General features: G+C 47.5%; 2 protein-coding genes across 2 annotated transcripts in view; one reads left to right on the top strand and one right to left on the bottom strand.

Annotated features, from left to right (window-relative positions):
- Positions 1 to 9,229, bottom strand: part of ARL3 (ARF like GTPase 3) — a 35,265-nt gene extending 26,036 nt beyond the window's left edge. Inside the window, exon 1 of the mRNA XM_048858186.2 lies at positions 9,068 to 9,229. Within this exon, the coding sequence (XP_048714143.1) occupies positions 9,068 to 9,070 (3 nt within the window). The 5' untranslated portion in view covers positions 9,071 to 9,229. The remainder of the gene's footprint in view (positions 1 to 9,067) is intronic.
- An 88-nt stretch (positions 9,230 to 9,317) lies between these two features.
- SFXN2 (sideroflexin 2) overlaps positions 9,318 to 16,207 on the top strand; it is a 30,207-nt gene continuing 23,317 nt past the window's right edge. Inside the window, exon 1 of the mRNA XM_048858181.2 lies at positions 9,318 to 9,412. The gene's annotated coding sequence lies outside the window, so the exon portion shown is untranslated. The remainder of the gene's footprint in view (positions 9,413 to 16,207) is intronic.

Here is a 16,207-nt window from a genome sequence, read left to right as displayed (position 1 = left end):
ACAAATTCACTCTCCTGCTGGTGCTAGCCCATCCAAAGTGACAACTCTTTACATAATCAAGTCGGGCTATTTCCTGCATAGATCCAGGTTTTCTCACATCCCCCCCACCCCCATACACACACAAACTCACTCTCCTGCTGGTAATAGCTCATCTAAACTGACCACTCTCCAAGTTTAAATCCAAGTTAAACCAGAACATCTGGGGGGGGGGGGGTAGGAAAAAACAAGAGGAAACAGGCTACCTTGCATAATGACTTAGCCACTCCCAGTCTCTATTTAAGCCTAAATTAATAGTATCCAATTTGCAAATGAATTCCAATTCAGCAGTTTCTCGCTGGAGTCTGGATTTGAAGTTTTTTTGTTTTAAGATAGCGACCTTCATGTCTGTGATTGTGTGACCAGAGAGATTGAAGTGTTCTCCGACTGGTTTATGAATGTTAGAATTCTTGACATCTGATTTGTGTCCATTTATTCTTTTACGTAGAGACTGTCCAGTTTGACCAATGTACATGGCAGAGGGGCATTGCTGGCACATGATGGCATATATCACATTGGTGGATGTGCAGGTGAACGAGCCTCTGATAGTGTGGCTGATGTTATTAGGCCCTGTGATGGTGTCCCCTGAATAGATATGTGGGCACAATTGGCAACGGGCTTTGTTGCAAGGATAAGTTCCTGGGTTAGGAACAGGACCACTAAGATTGGTCAAGATTGGGAATCTTTTTAACTTTAAATGCAACTACAAGAAACCAAATGCAAAAGAATAAGCTACAAAGCATCACTTATCTACCACTAAATACTTCTCAGAGGAGGAATGAAAAACAAATGTTAATAGATCCTCTCCTATTGCTGAATGATGAACTTCCAAACTAACACAACAGCCTACAAGAAATAAGATCAGCGTCGTTCCATATTCTATTCAAGTGACACTTCTTGTTGTGTGGTTGATCGCAGGATTATCTAGGTTAGCCAAGAGAGAAGGGGTTATTTATAGAAATAAAAGTATTCTCTGAGGTATAAAGTAAGCTGATTTAGAAGGCTAGAAGAAAAGCAAACCAATATATAGATGTGGACTCTGCTTAGCAGCTCTGTTTGTATACAGATTATATAGCTCATGTGTGCAGTTAAAATGCAGTCCAATTTAAATCAAGACACAAACTCTAGTTTGGGCTAGCAGTCATTCAAAAATGTTACTATTCTAAAGTTACATCTATGTATTCTGATTCTAGTAAATAGATATTTAATATCCGGGAGAAGCATCACTCAGTAAAATCTGTGGGGATGTTTAAAAATTCAGCCTTATAAATACCTAAATACTAGGGCTGTCAATTAATCGCAGTTAACTCATGCAATTAACTCAAAAAAATTAATAGCAATTAAAAAAATTGAGATTAATCGCAGTTTTAATTGCACTGTTAAACAATAGAATACCAACTGAAATTTATTAAATATTTTTGATGTTTATCTACATTTTCATATATATTGTATTCTGTATTGTAATTGAAATCAAAGTATATTATTTTTATTACAAATATTTGCACTGTAAACAAAAGAAATAGCATTTTTCAGTTCACCTCATACAAGTACTGTAGTACAATCTCTTTGTTGTGAAAGTGCAATTTACAAATATTGATTTTTGTTGTTGTTACATAACTGCACTCAAAAACAAAACTATGTAAAACTTCAGAGCCTACAAATCCACTCAGCCCTACCTCTTGTTCAGCCAATTGCTAAGACAAACAAACTAGTTTACATTTACAGGAGATAATGCTACCCTCTTCTTATTTACAATATCACTAGAAAGTGAGAACAGGCATTTGCACGGCACTTTTGTAGCTGGCACAGCAAGGTACTTACGTGCCAGATATGCTAAACATTAGTATGCCCCTTCATGCTTCGGCCACCATTCCAGACGACATGCTTCCATGCTGATGATGCACGTTAAAAAAACAATGCGTTAATTAAATTTGTGACTGAACTCCTAGGGAGAGAACTGTATGTCCCCTGCTCTGTTTTAACCACATTCTGCGATATATTTTATGTTATAGCAGTTTCGGATGATGACCCAGCACATGTTGTTCGTTTTCACTTTCACTGCAGATTTCACAAAACGCAAAGAAAGTATCAATGTTTCTAAAGATAGCCACAGATAGAGATTTCTAAAGATAGCCACAGCACTTGACCCAACGTTTAAGAATCTGTACTGCCTTCCAAAATCTGAGAGGGACAAGGTGTGGAGCATGCTTTCAGAAGTCTTAAAAGAGCAACACTCCAATGCAGAATCTACAGAACCCAAATCACCAAAAAAGAAAATCAACCTTCTGCTGGTGGCATCTGACTCAGATGATGAAAATGAACATGCGTCGGTCCACACTGCTCTGGACTGTTATCGAGAAGAACCTGTCATCAGCATGGACACATGTCCCTTGGAATGGTGGCAGAAGCATGAAGGGACATATGAATCTTTAGCGCATCAGGCACATAAATATCTTGCGACGCTGGCTACAACAGTGCCATGAGAATGCCTGTTTTCGCTGTCAGGTGACACTGTAAACAAGAAATGGGCAGCATTATCTCCTGCAAATGTAAACAAACTTGTTTGTCTGAGCGACTGGCTGAACAAGAAGTAGGACTGAGAGGACTTGCAGGCGCTAAAATTTTACATTGTTTTATTTTTGAATGCAGTTTTTTGGTACATAATTCTACATTTGTAAGTTCAACTTTCATGATAAAGAGATTGCATTATAGTATTTGTATTAGGTGAATTTAAAAATACTGCTTCTTTTCTTTTCTTACAGTGAAAATACTTGTAATCAAAAATAAATATAAAGTGAGCACTGTACACTTTGTATCTGTGTTGTAATTGAAATTGATATATTTGAAAATGTAGAAAACATCCAAAAATATTTAAAGAAATGGTATTCTATTATTAACAGTGCGATTAATCGTGATAAAATTTTGTTTCCGCGATTAATCAATCACTTGAGAGCCCTACTAAATACATGAGCTAAAAAGGTGTTAAGTGCTCCTTGATGGTTTAGCAGACTAGAAAAAGTAAGAATTAATTTACTTGCTGCATAACTCCAGCATGTGGCACGTGCAACCTGTACTACGCACATGCTGATGGACAGGTTTTTACTTGCAAACAAAATATTTGAATTAACTTTTGAATGGGAAAACCATAAATGTGGGCAGTAAACAGCAGTGTTATGGAGACTGCTGTGGTGATATGGATGTTCCAGCAGGCAAGGCAAGGATACTAAAAAAAGCAATCTGTTGGTTGGATTAGTGGCAGGGCAGCTGTGTACTGGCAGTTTAAGGGATGAGATGGGTGATGTGGTGGGTTCCCAGGTTCAGTAGCAGAACAAGTCTTCAGCTGAGGCTTAAGCACATTGTCCAGCTGAAGAGCTGCACTGGCAACTTGTCAGGAGCGTGAGGGCTACATGTAATCTGCATAAAACTGAACAGATTGCAGCATTTTTAATATGGAGGGGGGAAACTGTGGAGGCCACTGTGTGACAGGGTGTATAGTCTTGCCAGGCTACACCTTTTAGATGAGGATAGCCATACTGGGCAACTCCAGAAGTGGTGGCATGTATGAAGCAAATAATCTGTTTTAGTCTTTGACTGAGTTGAACGAGAGTCCAAAGTATCCTTCCTTTGTACAGAGAGGCACAGGACCTCCTCCAACAAGAGACTGACACCTGAGAGCACCACTAAGATACCTACATTTTCTGGAAGGTGGGTGGAGATACTAAAAAAGCAAAACACAAAACCACTGGATAATTACCAAGAAATTATATAAAATTTAATACTGGGTTCTACACTGTTGGGTGGCAAATACAGAGATATACAGCATTCAAAAAGGAAATTGGATATGAAAGAAAATTATCGTCTCATTAGCATCCTTCTGAGAATACAAATATGTGGTTTTATGAAAATATATAATTTCTAGGTTGAAAACACTCACTGAACTATCCAAAGTTTTTTTGTTATAGCTACGTGAGCTAAACTTTTCTTAATACATGTATATAAAAATACAATGACATTTACAGTCTTAAGGTTTGGCAGGTTTATTCAGCTTTAAATCCAAGCTATGTGGATTTCTAGAACTAGTTGGTGCATGCAACCACATCCTGTGCCATAGAAGCTCTTGAGAGGAAGAGTCACATTTATAGGCCAAATTAGAAGTTGATTTAGGGGGAACTGAGCATTGAAATTATCTGTTTCAGAGTAACAGCCGTGTTAGTCTGTATTCGCAAAAAGAAAAGGAGTACTTGTGGCACCTTAGAGACTAACCAATTTATTTGAGCATGAGCTTTCGTGAGCTACAGCTCACTTCATCGGATGCATACTGTGGAAACTGCAGAAGACATTATATACACACAGAGACCATGAAACAATGCCTCCTCCCACCCCACTGTCCTGCTGGTAATAGCTTATCTTATTATTACCAGCAGGACAGTGGGGTGGGAGGAGGCATTGTTTCATGGTCTCTGTGTGTATATAATGTCTTCTGCAGTTTCCACGATATGCATCCGATGAAGTGAGCTGTAGCTCACGAAAGCTCATGCTCAAATAAATTGGTTAGTCTCTAAGGTGCCACAAGTACTCCTTTTCTTTTTGCGAAATTATCTGTGTAAATATCATATCAGAGTTGACAATATAAAGGATGTAATGGAGAGAACTATTTCACTTTATGCTATGGTCTAGAAATAAGGCGATGTAGGGCCTGTCAGTAACTGCGGGGTGGAGTTGTATCCCGATTAGGGAGAAGAAGCAAATATTTTCTGTTTTGTTGTATTAGCCACAAAGCTCAGATGATTAGAATATCAGTGCCCTCAGTGACCAGCAAATGTTTCCTTAGTAAGCGTGGCATTTAACAAAAGATCAAATAAAATTCTACTGAACTACAATGCTGCTATAAAGATCATTCTCCTAGCCCACTGCTTGACCATGTCACCCCACCCTTTGCCTCCCCCTTCTCTATCACATCAAACATAAGCTACTTGTCTTCACTTTTAAGGCCCTTCATGGCCTAACCCCATCCTACCTATCCTCTCTTATTCTCTATCAAGATGCTGACTCCTGCCTCTGATTGGACCATGGTGCAAGCCTCCATTACCCATTTGTTAAATCTGAAACAAGCGCCTTTCTGCTTTCTCTCACACTGCTAGTCAGGCTTAGGAAGAGTTCCTGGTAAACATCTGCAGAGCTACCTCATTATCCTCCTTCAAAACCCTCCTTTTCCATTATGCCTACAAAAAAACTGCCTATCACACTGACTAATATTGTCTCATTGTTTCCTTGTACTCTCCCACTGGTCTGTCTGTATGCACCTGTTATCTCTTGTTTTACACTTAGATTGTAAGCTTCTGGGAAAGGAACTCTCTTTTTGTTCTGTGTTTGTACAGTGCCTAGCACAGTGGGGTTCTGGTCCAAGACTGGGGTTCCTACACACTACAGTAAAGAGTAATAACAACAACTCTAAAAGCATTCCGTAAGACAGAGGATGCCTATTTGAGGAAGCTTAGTGAAGGTTTCACTGTATTTATATAGGATTTGGTAGAGTGGGATCAAACAAACGGTCTATTGAGTCTAATATGCCTTCAGCAGTGGCTAGTAGCTGATGTTTCATTCCTAGTCCATTGTGCAATTCTGTACACAGTGTGTGAGGGTGGGGAATCCTTCCTTACTGCAGCTAATTAGCTGATGCCCTGAAGCATGATGTTTGATTAACTTTCTCTTAGCCTGCCTAACTAGAGATGCTACATAAAAGCCTTTTTCAAAACAACCAAAGAGCCTTAATCTATTTAGCACAGCTTATTCAATACTTCTAACACAGTCAAAACGAAATCAATTACTTGCTGCGCAAATTCCAGACTATGGTGTCATTCAATTCATACATTTTTTTCTGCATTAAAGTTTATCTTTTGCTGGAGTCAAATCACCTAGAAAGTTTTCCCTGCTCAAACCCACTGACACAGTTTTCTATCAAAAGAGGTCATACAAAGTTTTCTATTTTGGGCCACTGGGAGATATCTGAATGGGTCCTTCTGTGCATGCCTTTGCATAATTGAAATCAAACTCTTTTGCTTCCTTTAAATTTGTTAGCAATGTGTCACATGCAGATTTCCATAGGAAAAGGGTTTCAGAGTAGCAGCCGTGTTAGTCTGTATTCGCAAAAAGAAAAGGAGGACTAGTAGCACCTTAGAGACTAACCACACAAAATTTCTATCTATGGGTGTCAATGATGACAATGCCTGCATACTTTTCTTCCTTCTGTTGGTTTTGGTATTTGAAACTTGTGTCTAGCTTTTGGAACACGTTTGTACATATTTCAGTATACCTGTCTTTGATAACTACCTGCTGTATATGAGTCAATGTTAAGACGTACTCTTTTAAAAAAACCCTATGATGTAATGTAATTTTACTGTGCAGATAAAAGCACCAACAAACTATTAGACCATATGCAAACATTTCTAAAAGGAGTCACTTTCCAAGTCTTATCTCAGAAAGTTCTCAATTTCTGGAACAAATTCTAGGTATCAAGGATACTACTGACAATAAATGGATTGTGGTTTTGTTTGAAAGAATAGATCACAATCAGCCTTAAGTGCCTGACTCCACTTTTAACTATGCAGAAACTACCCTGTCTCCATATAATAATTTTGAGCAAGTCACCTAACCTCTCCGTGAGTCAGTTTCCCAATCTGCAAAATGGGATAATACTTGAACATCATGATAGAGCACTCTGATGTCCTTGAATAAAAGGCCCTGTAAGTACAAAGTTATTATACTCTTTTCCTGATGTCTGTTAATAAAGTGCCGTAAACATGTAAATATAGTTATTTACAGTAGCAAGTAAGCCACAGGTGCCATTTAACACAATATTTTCCAAACTTTCAAAAGATGAGCCCTCTTTTAGGACAACAAAACTGACTGGGCTCTCACTGCAGTCCCACCATGTGAAGTTTAACAATCTACCCATCTCTCAATGTATACATCTGCTGTGCCCTCACTTCCTTTCCCCAGCTGGTACTTCATGCCCTCTGCCCCACACTTTTGGGAATTGCTGGAATAGATCTTCATAATATTAAACTTCCACTCATTTCTAAGATGCTTTGATGTGCATTGAAATAATTTAAATGTCAACATTGTTAACTCATTATTGGCATCAGAGTAAGCAACCACTGAAAACAATGGGGCAATTCACTCCTGAGGGCTGTTGTTCTAGGCTCTCTGCAAATTCTGGTCTCTGAAGTGGTTTCACTCCCTTCACATTTTCAAGGTTTTCTTCACAGCCATAACAGCTAGAGACTTAGTGTTTCTTTTCTAGTTGTTTCTTTTAATGAAAGCTGAGATTCTGGAGAACAATTTATGTCAGGGTCTTTAGCTGGGGTGCTCCCCCGTCTCTCCCCACTCCAGCTAGTCTCTGATGAACCCCCAGGGGCCATACCACACACTCTGGGAAACACTGATTTTATATATGGGAAATACATTTGTGTATCTTTCTGTTTAATGCTAAGTAAAACATGCACTGGAAACTACCTACTTTCCTCCTGTCCACCCCATCTCACACACACAATAAATGCTCAGAAACCATTCAGCAAATCCCAGACTGTATCAGTTTGAGACCTTCACAAAGCAAAAGTGCAACTTTATCTGTCAGCAGCCGCTGCCCAAGTGTAGTTGGTGGAGTGCTCCATTGCATTATGTAACTGCCCTCATCTTTAAAGGAGATGTATTTTCTGTGATGACCACTGTGTGTAGTATGTAATGACCCACCATCAACTGAACAAAAAGGGAACAGGGGCCCTGGCCTTTGTCTCCACACCTTTTATGATGGAGCAGTGTGGAATGCTGCAGGCTGGGATGGGTGGGGAATGTAGCTTGCAGAACCATCACAGTGAAGATGCTATGCTCCTAGTATGCTGTCCGTGTAGCAACTCAATTAGGGAAAATGTGGTTGCCTTGAACCAGTGTGTGCAAACCAGGCCATGTCTATGGATTTGAGGACTGAATGCAGCCCTTATACGTGGGGCTATTGGAGGCTGTTCACCTCTTTCACCCATCCTCTGTCCCACTGTCATAAGCTTGACTCTTTAGTTTCTGCACACACACCATCCTGCCATAGGGCTAGCCCACCTCTTGGAGGGATGGGGGTGCTCCCCTGCAGCAGCTGTGTCAACCCCTCCTCACCCTGGCACTGCATGCCAGAAACTTCTGAATACCTGCTGGTCCTTTCTCCTCCAATGAGACCCCCAGGCTGGCCCCCCATCCCTCCCTCTTCATAGTACCCCCAGCACCCCATCCATCCCTTCCCATCCAGGCTTGGCTCGCAGATCCCCAGCCCCCCACCTCTTCCTCCCCACCCAGGCTAGCCCCTCCAGTCCATCCCTCCTGCCTCACCTAGGCTGGACACCATCCCTCCCTCCCTCCCTCTCCACGGCACCTTAGCCCCCCCTCCATCCATCCATCCTTCCCCAGCCAGGCTGGGCCCCCCAGCATCCCACCCTCCCCCACAAGCTTGGTCCCCAACCCCCACCCCTTCCCCCCAGCTGGACCCCCATCCCTCCCTCTCCATAGCACCCTAGCCCCATCCCTCCCTCCCCACCCAGGCTGCCCCCGGCCCCTCCCCCAGACAGCAGGACCCTCCCCTGGCTGCCCCCCCAGCACTCCCCAATCCCTCTCCCCTCCCAGGCTGCCCCCCCCAGCACCCCCAATCCCTCTCCCCACCCAGGCTGCCCCCCCAGCCCCCCCCAATCCCTCTCCCCACCCAGGCAGCCCCCCCCAATCCCTCTCCCCACCCAGGCTGCCCCCGGCCCCTCCCCCAGACAGCAGGACCCTCCCCTGGCTGCCCCACCAGCACCCTCCAATCCCTCTCCCCACCCAGGCTGCCCCCCCCAATCCCTCTCCCCACCCAGGCTGCCCCCCCATCCCCCTCCCCACCCAGGCTGGCCCCCCCAGCACTCCCTAATCCCTCTCCCCACCCAGGCTGCCCCCGGCCCCTCCCCCAGACAGCAGGACCCTCCCCTGGCTGCCCCCCCTCACATCTCGCACTCACCATCCTCTACCTACGCGGCTCCCGGGTTACCATGGGCAACTGCGTCATGCGCACCGCCTCCTACGTACAGCGTCACCCTTCTCCGCGGCACGCACGTCGCACGAGCGGCAGCGGGGCCGAGTCGGACACAAATTCCGGCCCCTGCCGGCCGCGTCGTGCCCCTCCTCGGCGCATGCGTATTAAACCTCCTTGGCTCCCGTCCCGGGTCCTGCGCTGGTGCTGGCAAGGGGCGGGGGGGCGGCCGGCTCTGACTGGCTGACAGGGGCCACGCCTGAGGGAGCGGGGCGGGGAAAGCCACGTGGGCCCGAGCGAGGGAGAGGGGCTCTGGCCTGGGGGCCGCAGCAGGTAGGGGGCCGGGGGCCCTGGGATATGCAAACCCCGGAGAGCTGGGGGGCGCGGTGCAATGGGAGGGGGGGCAGAGGGGTGCAGGGCAGTGCAATGGGGGGCACCGGGTAAACCCCAGGAGGTCAGAGTGCGGTGTAATAGGGGGCAGGGCAAGCCCCCGGGGGTCTGAAGGGGGGGCGGGGCGGGGCAAGCCCCCCGGGGGTCTGAAGGGGGGGGCGGGGCAGGGCAGGGCAAGCCCTGGGGGTCTGAAGGGGGGGCAGTGCGGGGCGGGGCAGGGCAAGCCCCCGGGGGTCTGAAGGGGGGGCGGGGCAGGGCAAGCCCCCGGGGGTCTGAAGGGGGGGGCAGGGCAGGGCAAGCCCTGGGGGTCTGAAGGGGGGGGCAGTGCGGGGCAGGGCAGGGCAAGCCCCCGGGGGTCTGAAGGGGGGGCGGGGCAGGGCAAGCCCCCGGGGGTCTGAAGGGGGGGCGGGGCAGGGCAAGCCCCCGGGGGTCTGAAGGGGGGGGCAGGGCAGGGCAGGGCAGGGCAAGCCCCCGGGGGTCTGAAGGGGGGGCGGGGCAGGGCAAGCCCCCGGGGGTCTGAAGGGGGGGCGGGGCAGGGCAAGCCCCCGGGGGTCTGAAGGGGGGGGCAGGGCAAGCCCTGGGGGTCTGAAGGGGGGGGCAGTGCGGGGCAGGGCAGGGCAAGCCCTGGGGGTCTGAAGGGGGGGGCAGTGCGGGGCAGGGCAGGGCAAGCCCCCGGGGGTCTGAAGGGGGGGGCGGGGCAGGGCAAGCCCCCGGGGGTCTGAAGGGGGGGGCAGGGCAGGGCAAGCCCTGGGGGTCTGAAGGGGGGGGCAGTGCGGGGCAGGGCAGGGCAAGCCCCCGGGGGTCTGAAGGGGGGGGCGGGGCAGGGCAAGCCCCCGGGGGTCTGAAGGGGGGGGCAGGGCAGGGCAAGCCCTGGGGGTCTGAAGGGGGGGGCAGTGCGGGGCAGGGCAGGGCAAGCCCCCGGGGGTCTGAAGGGGGGGGTGGGGCAGGGCAAGCCCCCGGGGGTCTGAAGGGGGGGGAGTGCAGTGTGAGGCAGGGCAAGGTTCCAGGGCTCTGAAAGGGGGGGCAGTGCAGTGCTGTGGGGATTGCAATGTAAAGCCCAGGAGGTCTGAAAGGGAAGCGCAGTGCTTTGGGGGAGGGGAGTGCAGTGTTTACTCTGTTGGGGGGTGGATGGGGGAGGGGAGGGGAAGGGGGTGTGTGCAGTGCCGGGTAGAAACCAAGTGATCAGAGAGGAGTGTAGTGGTTTTGGTGGAGGGGAGGGCGCAGTATATAGCCCAGAGAATCTGAGAGGACATGGCAGGTGCAGCATAAGCTGTGTGTGGAGACAGGGACGTTATCGGAGAGGGACTAGGAACGGGAGTACAGTGCAAAGCCTAGGGTATCCAAGGGGGGCGAGGGCGGGCAGTGCAGTTTCATGGGGGTGGGTGTAGAGTGAAAACCCCGAGGGGAGCTGAGAGAGCCAGGGCAGGGCTGTGCAATAGGCGCAGTCTTGGCAGAGTGGAGGGGACTAGATAAGCTCAGACAGGCGGGGAGAAGTGGAGTTGTAGAACCTGGAAAGGGGCCAGTGGGGAGAGCCAAAGGGGTGTGGGTGTGGTGTGGGCAAAACAACAGGCTGTGACCTAGGAAGGTAACTTTGGTTGCTGTATTTTGGATGGACCCATGGCAGTGAGTAATCCCAATGGGAGCTGGTCAGCGGCTGGGCCAGAGTTTCTGCTATCAGGACGCACACGAGGGTCTTTGTCCAAACCCTAAAGCTTTTTCTTCCACAATGTTTCAGAGTGCCTGAGTTGATGGCTGGGGCTTAAGTGATTGACAGGGAGCAAGCAGAGATTTCCTCTGACACCTTTTACCTGCTGTAACCTGGGTCACATCAGGCTAACCATGGGTGCCCAGATGCAGCCTCATGCAAGGAAGCGGGGAAGAGGGAGTGTGTGTTGGCCTGGGCTAGCCAGTTGGGTGTGGGAGAACCTGTCACACGTCACTGTTGTAGGGGATGGAGGGTTGAGACTTGAAACTGTAGCTCATTGAAACCATGCAAGCAAAACCCTCTGTTGCAAGAGAAGGAATCTTCTGAAACCCAATCCAGCGGGAAGAGTTGACAGCCCTGGGAATATAGCAACTGGTGACTCTCTAAACAGACTCTGGGCATAATGAAGGGGTGCGAAGCAAGCTCCTGGATCATCTGAAATCTCTCAAAGCAAGTCGCTAAGTGGCTGGGTTCTCTGTGTTTATTTAAACCAGTTTTCTGAAAAACGCAGCCCCCTCTGTTCTCCCTCGCCCTGCCACAGTAGCTGTTTCAAGCTCTGTTAGGTTAACGGCATTTTGATCACATCAGTTGCTTGATGGAATGTTTCTGCTGTGTCCATGGTAACTTTTCTGGACCTTTCCAAGTGGCTGAATGTTGATTTGAGCCAGTTTCTCCTTTGATGGAACTGAAAGGAAATGTCCTTTCCGGGCTTTGGACAACAGCCAGAGGTGGTGAAATCCTCACCTTGTTGCCCTCCCCCCTCATCCCTGCCGGGGCTACCCACCCACATCCCCTTCCTCTCTCCTTGCTTACTGATGCTTTTTCTACACAGAAAGAGAGATGTTGAATTAGATTATGTTGTTTTCCGTGGTTCACTGAAAGGAAAGTAAGGGGGAATCTCTAACCTCCTTGGGGGGGAGGGCAGCTGCTGTTGGGGTGAGGGACTGGTTCACTGTGTCCACCCCATCCAAAGGTGGAGGGAAAGGCATAAAATCAGCCAAAGCATCATTAAAACTTAGTCACAATGTTGGACAAAGCAAACGCTCTACAATGGAAATGTTCTGAGCTAAATACATCCTTAGCGTCATGGCATCAGTGGCATTGCACCAGTGAGGTGTTGAGGTTCATTACATCAGTTTCCCTCAGCCCTGATCTCCATCTGTCTAGTTTACACCTTCATTCTCTCTTTCGGAGCCTGTATAGCTCCCCTCCCCTCAGACTCCTCTTTCAAAGCTCTCCTTTAAATTAACTCTTTGCCTGCTGTTGTTCCCTCCAGCCAAGAATCTCAAAGACCTTTAAATCACTCATGTTTGTAACTCATGACTCTCCCATATGGTAGATAATCCCCATTTTTAGAGATGAAGAAACTGGCAGCACAGAGAGGGCAGAGCTAGGGATAGATAGGATAGAACCCAGGAGGCCTGACAGCAAGCTTTGCACGTTCACTGCAAAACCATCAGTCCCTTCTTTCTTCAAGATGTTTTGTCTCTTCTGATTTGGCTTTTCTCCCTGGTCTGCTTTTACCATCAGTGTTTTCTGTCTATTTCTTCCTTCACTGCTAGGTGTATCTCTTCCATAGCTGCTTCTCCTTCCCCATGGACTTGAAAGTTTTTAGAATCCTAGAACTGTAGGGGTGGAAGGAACTCAAGAAGTCATCAAGTCCAGTCCCTTGTGCTGAGCTGGGCCCAAGTTAACATAGACCACCCTTGAGACACGAGTTTGCCCAATCTGGTCTTTAAAACCTCCAGTGATAGGTTGTGGAATCCCCTCCTTGAAAGCCTATTCCAGAGTTTAACTACTATGGTTAGAAAGTTATTCCTAAAATCTAACACTCAATCTTCCTTGCTGCAGATGAAGCCCATTACTTCTTGCCCTGCCTTCAGTGGATTTGGAGAACAATTGATCACAATCCTCTTTATAACAGTCCTTAACGTATTTGAAGACTGTTACCAGGTCTTCCCTTGGTATTCTTTTCCCAGTTTTTTTAACCTTTCCTCATAGGTGAGGTTTTCTAGACCTTTTATCGTTGTTGCTCTCCTGTGGACTCTGTCCAGTTTGTCCCCTTCTTTCCTAAAGTGTGGTACCCAGAATTGGACACAGGACTCCAGCTGGGGCCTCACCAGTGCTGAGTAGAGCGGGACAAAACAATTACCTCCTATGTCTCACATTCAATGCTTCCTTTAATGTGGCCCAGAATATTGGCCTTTTTTGCAGCTGCGTCATATTGGTGACTCTTATTCAATTTGTAATCCACTATAACCCCAGATACTTAGTAGTAGTACCACCTAGCCAATTATTTCCCATTTGTAGTTGTGTATTTGATTTTTTTTCCCCCCTTCCTAAGTGAAGTACTTTGCACTTGTCTTTTATTGAATTTCAAGTTGTAGAATTCAGACCAATTCTTCAATTTGCCAAGATCATTTTTAATTCGAATCCTGTCCTCCAAACTGCTGGCAGCCCTTCTCACAAGAGTGTCATCTGCACATTTTGTAAGCATACTCTCCACTCCATTATCCAAGTCATCAGTGAAAATATTGAATAGTACGGGACTCAGGACTGACCACTGTTGGATCCCGCAAGCTACTGCCTACCGGTTTGACAGCAAACCATTGATTGCTCTGAGTACAGTCTTCCAACCAGGTGTGCACTCATCTTACATTAATTTCATCTAGACCACATTTCCCTGGCTTGCTTATGGGAGTGTCATGTGGTACTGTGTCAAACACCACCTTCTTCCCCTGGTTAAATCCCATTGAAATGAATGCATGGGTCTCATTGACTTCAGTGGGCTTTGGATCGGGCCCCTGGTGAATGGAATACCCTGTGCATGTTGAGAGGATGATGCACATTTATAAAAGAAGTTTAATATTTATTTAGAGGTCAAGCTCGGCACCGAGACCTGTAAGCTTGATTCAGCTTGATGGACTGTTTTCTAGCATTGCAAGGGCAAGTCACATTCCCCTGCACAGTACAGGGTCGTTGGACTCTCTATGAAGTCCTGATTAATAATTAGGATCCTTCGTGGGCTTTAACTTGGGACAAACTGACAAGCAAAGTGATTATTTCATTTTCCAGTCTGTCTTATTTTTCCTTCCCTCCCCCGATATTTTCACCACCAGAACCAGACTCGGAAGCTGCACCTGTGTTTCGAGTGACTTCCCCTCCTCTCACCCCCCCCCCCCCCCCAACGATGCCCAAGGAAACTACATGATATTGTCAGGGCCAGTTGCTCAGCTCCTGCCTCCCTGCTCTAGTCACTGGACTGCACTGCTTCTGGATTTGCACACTGCCCAACCTTTCATCCCTCTCCCTTGATTGCATCTCTCTCCTGCCGTTGCTTTGGCCGGTTCCTGCTCACCAGAGGGATCTCTGCCACCCAGAGGTGGCTGTACATGGGTGGCTCTCCAGGAGCTGTGAAGACGAGGTGGGAGACAACCTGTAGGTGAGGTGCTCTGTAGCTGGCTGGCTGAATGGAAGCCACTGCAGGAGTGGAGCGAAGAGAATGTGGCTGGTGGCTCAAAAGGACGTTGTCTGTTTCCTGCTCCCCAACATCATCCCCAGCCAGTAGAGCATGGCAGCTGTCTTCTCCCGTTTTGAGGCTATACCCCTTCCTTCCATTGAGACTTCTAGACCAGTCAGCAATGTATCCAGGACAACAGCACTGGGCAGCTGCTGAAGTAATTTATGCTGCAGCCCCCATGGCCCCAGTGGGTGATGCCAGTCCATTTAAAAATGCACCCATGTTGGCACGTGGTAAAATGAGTGCTGTCAAGTGCATTGGTCGAGTATGGATTTGGCATGGGGCGTCCCCACCCCCAGTGACCACTGAAGTTAGCCAGATTGCCATGTTTTGAGATCGTCTGATAAATGGTAAGTTAGGATTCCCGCTGCTACACTGGAACTATCAGTGACAATGGATCTATCCACAGGATTTTGGAATTAGTCAGCCACGGGACACGTGCTTCCTGGGATGTCCGAAACTGGACTGCACAGTGCTCTGTGGGGACCAATACTGCCCCAGCGAGGATGGAGAAGAGGAACCGAGAATCCGTTTCTCTCTCTCATTCCTGTGATTCCCTGAGGCCCTGCAGTGTGACAGCTCTCCCAGGCGTGGCGTTAGGAACATCTGTTACTGGGAAGTAGTAGATTGTTAGATGCCAAACACCCACAGGTGTGGGTTCCATTGCATAGCTCAAAGGAGGGCTTAGACTAGACATAGTCTGTGTCGGAAATGGATCTGGAGAAACGTTCATTTAAAACATAACACGGCTCCATAGATGATCCCCAATGCTGCCACTGTCTGGTTGCGTGACCTTTGTCTGTAAAATGGGGAGAGCAAAATTTGCTTCTCATTGTCGACTGCAGGGAGATCTGCAGGTGGGAAAAGCTGTGTTGGTGCCAAGTCTTAGCAGGCTATTTTGCTTTGTAAAATCTGAGAGCAGATCACCGCCCTGTTCCTTTCGTGAGCCTTGTCCATCATTTCAAGGTTCAAGTGTTGATGTGTAGGGATCCCTTTAGCATGCCATGAAACTCTCAGCCAGTCGCAGTCAGTTACCTGGCTACTTTAAAGCCAAACAATAACTTAATTCTAAAATAAATAGTATATGCCCGGGTGGCATCCTCCAGGTAAGAGCTAGCAGCTCGGATTGGGCTCAAGGTTAATCCGTTCTTAAACCTACAAACTTGGGGTGCGTTGTGTTTAAGTTCTCCCATTCCTATCACTTCGTCTTTGCCAGTAGAGAAAGTGGTACCACGGGCTTAATTTGTCTTGTAAATGGTGATTCTAAGGGGGCAGCAGAATCCTTCCAATCCAAAGGATCCTCATATTGCTCCTCTTCTGAATTGGGCCATCAGGGTCACCCCCTTCCCCGAATATCAATACTTGGCTATTTCATATGGCTTTTCTCATCTTCAGAGCATTGCACAAACATCAATTCAACCTGGCAAGGCTGGTAAGTTTAATGATCCTCGTTAAGATGATGGGAAACAGTGAGGTACAGAAAGTTTAGGAGGGCCTATACGTTTGTGTTGGA

The sequence above is a fragment of the Caretta caretta genome, chromosome 7 (assembly GCF_965140235.1).
Source record: "Caretta caretta isolate rCarCar2 chromosome 7, rCarCar1.hap1, whole genome shotgun sequence".
NCBI classification, from domain to species: Eukaryota; Metazoa; Chordata; order Testudines; family Cheloniidae; genus Caretta; species Caretta caretta.
Note: the sequence above shows the minus strand (reverse complement) of the source record. Positions and strands in the feature narration are given on the sequence as shown.